This window comes from Lactuca serriola, chromosome 8 (assembly GCF_051521515.1).
Source record: "Lactuca serriola cultivar US96UC23 chromosome 8, Lser_US96UC23_V15, whole genome shotgun sequence".
NCBI classification, from domain to species: domain Eukaryota; kingdom Viridiplantae; phylum Streptophyta; class Magnoliopsida; order Asterales; family Asteraceae; genus Lactuca; species Lactuca serriola.
The window spans coordinates 7,005,117-7,009,593 of NC_136415.1; the positions used below are offsets into that span (position 1 = coordinate 7,005,117).

Sequence of the window (4,477 nt, forward strand, 5' to 3'; positions counted from 1 at the left end):
ATTGATTATTTATTAGAAATTGATTTTAATAAATATTCAATAAAACTCTCATAATTAAATTGGAAATTATTTATTTCTAGGAAATAATAATTTTCATTAGCAAGTAACATTATATATAATTCATATGGTATGAATTAATAAGTCATGCACAACATTTCGGATTAGATAAATTGTTTTGTCTTTTACCAAAAAGTTAAAGTTTATATTTGATAAACTTGGTTTATAAAATATAAAACTTTTGTCTTCTTCCTTTTATTATTTTTATAAAATAAGAGCCAAAAGACAAGAGTATGGCTTTCATGTTAATTTATTCAAAAGAAACCATGCTTTAAAGGCAAGGGAGACAAGTAGGCTTTAGGAGACATAATTGTCTTAAAGTGTTAAGGACTTATGGTCCATAAAATCACTTTATGCATATAAAAGATGAGGCTTGCACTCATTCTTTATATTTGATGCAAATGGCCGAAAATTGTTTTCTTCCTCTCATTCTCTCTTAATTAGTTAAGAGCTTTGAAGATTACTTGCTTTTACATGCTCTCTTTAAGTTCATATTGGTTATGAACTTAAAGCTTAAGGGATTAAAAGCTTATGGACTAGCATCTACATCAAGTTGAGTTGTTGTTGGTGTCTCAAAGGTTCCATATTCTTCATCAACTTCCAAGCCTCCTAAGAGGACCCAAAAAACAACAAAGGTTGTTATTTCTTCATCCTTTTTATGGTTGGTGTTTAATCTTTCTTTATCTTGCAAGGAGATCCTTGGTGGGTATAAAATGTTTATGTTATTTCAAAATTAAAGTCTTCCGTTGCCATAATTTTTCTAGTTTATGAAACTATTTTTGAACTAAAACCCAGCAATCCTCTGGGATTGTAAGATTCTTGTTGTGCCCTGTTAAACGCTTCATCAAACCTACCAGCCTTTCTAATATAGTTATGAATAGTCATCGATGCTATCACAATATGCACTTGGTTTTTGTACTTGTAGTTAACATGCATGTCTCTTAATAACGCCCACCTAGCTTTCCACACTCCAAAAGTTCGTTCAATGATATTTCATATTGATGAGTGGTGAAAGTTAAACGCCTCTTTCGCTCCACGAGGAGCACGCATAGCAAAAGTCTGTCCTTGTTGAAAATCCGATATCTGATATCGAATATTAGTACCTTTGTATGGAGCAAGATACCCTTTAGTATTTAGGTATCCGACATCAACAACATAATATTTATCTATAAATAAAACATAGATATGTCATTCATTTCCAAAAAGTATTAAAAACACAAAACTTGTGTGTATAAAAAAGTTATACTAACCACCCCTTGGATGTGGAAAATGAAGATTCGGCCTTTGTAAGGCTTCATTGAATATTCTTGTATCATGTGCAGTCCCCTCCCATCCGGCCCACACAAATGTAAAGAACATGTTAAAATCATAAACAACCATTACATTTTGTGTAGCGTATCCCTTTAGACCAATATACTTCGCTTCCTCCTTTTGTGGAATGGATGACTTTATATGTGTCCCATCTATAGCGCCAATGCAATCCTTGAATGGATGATATCGACGATTGTTTAGTATATATTTGGGAACATCATCATTATAATTTTCGGTTAGTTTGATGATGTTGGCACTCATCTTCAACACGGACGCCAAAACTAAATGGAAATGCCTATGAATCGTTTCTATAAAATGATTAAAAAAATTCTTGAACAAATCTATTACTACATCCATGAGCTAATGTCATCAAGAACATGCCTACTGATTCCTCAATAGACCTATTTCGTGTATGTTCCAATCTGTAATTTGTAACAAGATGTGTGCATAATTGTCTAAAAACAGGTACGTGCAATCTAAACATCTCATAACATCGTCTAGGATGTCCATTTAAAACTTCATTAATAAACATTTGCCCTGTGCGGTTTGAAGTGTGACATGGCGTACGTATTTTACGAGATAACAATATCCCTTTTATAGCTAATCCACATAAATTTTTGAATTCTATATCCTCTTCCACCAAATACACTTCATTATCATCAGATGAATTAGAGTCATCACTATCCATCCTACATAAGTAAAAAAAATATTGATTACATTAGGGAAAAATAATAACCCATAAAATAAAATGTTGATTACATTACGTCAAAGGAAAAATGAAAGCACATAATGTCAGAGGACTTCATCTTTATTTTATTAGTCATAACACATAAAGTCGTAACACAAGTCATTATTTTATTAGTAACTTCAAGAACTCTATCTTTGCTTCATCAGTCGTTAGAAACATAAAAGCTTCATGATTATGGGATTTGCTGAAGACAAACAATGCTTGTGAATAGTCTTTGGAACCTTCATTGAAACCAAGAAACTTTATGACAACCACCATGCAATCAGATATTGTAGGAGAGGGATTATTTTGTGGAAAAGTTTGTGTGATTTTTGTTGATATGACATCCAATAAAGCATCTACTTTTTCCTCGTAAATTGAAGTTTTACTCTTGGTTGATCGGCTATTTCCAACATTCTTAGACTTCTTCCTTTTACCCGAACTACTTTCAAGGAAACTCGTAAAAAAAGGCTCATCATCGTCTAAATTGATTTCATTACTATCTCATTTTCCCTCCTTATTTTCTTCATTTTGAAACCGTAACAAAGTCATAGTCCGATTTCCAGTGGCAACGGAATCCCGAAACAAAAGAGCATATTGAGTGTCGAACATGCTCAAATATGCATCCCTAAATTTGGCATACTCTTTATTCGTCTACAAGATAAGCTAATAATGTTTAACTCATCGATTTCACTATGGCATCATAACATAAAATAACTAAAAAGAATAGTAAAGCATACCTTTATTTTTTCCTCCCACCACTTAAGTGACGCATCTATTAAGCTTCTCGTTCCACTAATTCCGGTTTCAAGCCTCATTAACTGGTCATAAACCTTCCAATCTTTTTTCATGTCATCCCATTTGTTTTTAAGTTGTATTCTGTCAAAGGTTCTCCCTGTTTTTTCTTTCATGTGTTTTATTAAATTCTCCCACCCAATCTTATTGAAGTGACCGCCGTTTCTATTCCCTTTATTAAATTCAATCACACATGCATCAACGAAATCCTTGAAGCTTTGATTATCCCATACAAATTTTGTTCTATTCTTTTTTTAGATGGTTCACAATCAACAACATTAGTGTAGTTTTCGTCCATTATCAGAGAACTACATAAGAAAAAGATGTAAATAGACTAACAGTTAACAAACCAAGGCAATTCACACACATATATCCAATTTCACAGTTAACACAACTAACAGGAAAGAAAGTAACAGTTAACATCAAACCAAGGCAATTCATCAATTTCACTGTTAACATAATAGTTTCACATTTAACACAACTAACAGGTTCATCAATTTCACTTGTTAACATCAATAATCCCTCTCCAATTTCATCAATTTCTAGTTTTATAGTTATAATTTCTTAGTTTCATTGATTCCAAAAAAAATGGTGGATGGAATACCCACTGTGGATACCAAACCCAAAAAACACAACAGTGAATTCATGAATACAAAAAAAATCGATGTCTTATACATAAAATCTGAGATGCAATAAACAGAAAAAAATCGGAGAAGGACTGATGAACAGAATAAAAAAATCAAAGATGCATGTCCATATGCATCAAATCTGAGATTCAATGGAAACTAAAAAAAAACCAGAGATGGAATGGTAGTTGTTACCATATCAGAAGTAGAGGTCGAAGCCCAAGCCGATTACGCTGAAGAGGAGTAGAAATCGAAGGAGGATGGAGCAAAAATCGGAGGTACTGATGAGAACGAGATATTGGGGATGAATGAATGTGAATGTTAATAGATTTCACTTGTAAAATTGTGTCACGCCCCAAAACCGGAACGGTGGAAACGTTCTGGGGTGGATGACGTCATGTCAAGTATCACAACATATGCAGTATAGTAATCAAAGTACAACAACCATTGCATTAATAGTAATAATTTTACATCAGTTACATGTTATAGTAATATCAAAGTAATTACAGAACATAACATATATGCAGCTCGGTACTAGGCTGTCTCCACAAAAGCTCCCGGGATGTACCTGTCTATCGCTGACCTGAGAATACAAGTTATTTTGAAAGCGAGTATCAACATTTTTATAATGCTGGTGAGTCCATAAGTATTTTGTGTCATTTGTATAAGTACGCATTCTTATTCAAAATAACTTTATGAAAGATAGTAGTTTAGAATCTACGGTGTATTAGCGTCCTTTCCAGAAAATCCTATATTTTCTAAATACAAGCAGTCTTCTACCAAGACCCGACAAACTTATGTTTTAAGGAGTAATTTTCCCCAAAATACCGTCATTACCAAAATACGGTATTGAATATAAAGAAAATATGAGAATATCACTAGTAAAAATACTAGGGGAAAAATAATATATGCCACAACAGTAATACTGCTGACTAAGGGAAAAGAAATCATAGACTCCAGG

General features: G+C 32.9%; 1 protein-coding gene across 1 annotated transcript; it reads right to left on the reverse strand.

Moving 5' to 3' along the window:
• Positions 1 to 1,050: 1,050 nt before the first annotated feature.
• On the reverse strand, positions 1,051 to 3,403 carry LOC145066611 (uncharacterized). Its single transcript, XM_079013903.1, has 6 exons — positions 3,230 to 3,403; positions 2,836 to 3,138; positions 2,634 to 2,749; positions 1,945 to 2,057; positions 1,308 to 1,676; positions 1,051 to 1,223 (listed from the first exon to the last, which is right to left on the reverse strand). Exons 1-6 carry the CDS (start codon positions 3,401 to 3,403, stop codon positions 1,051 to 1,053), a joined length of 1,248 nt encoding a protein of 415 aa, XP_078870029.1.
• Between the last annotated feature and the right edge of the window lie 1,074 nt (positions 3,404 to 4,477).

Bases quoted from the DNA above. Each gene is read 5' to 3' on its own strand.
- LOC145066611 (XM_079013903.1), bottom strand. From the start codon at position 3,403: ATGTTAACAAGTGAAATTGATGAACCTGTTAGTTGTGTTAAATGTGAA. The intron at 2,750-2,835 runs GTATGCTTTACT...CTTATCTTGTAG, and splicing joins GGTGGGAGGAAAAAATAAAG to ACGAATAAAGAGTATGCCAA. The intron at 2,058-2,633 runs GTTTCAAAATGA...TTACTTATGTAG, and splicing joins CGGACTATGACTTTGTTACG to GATGGATAGTGATGACTCTA.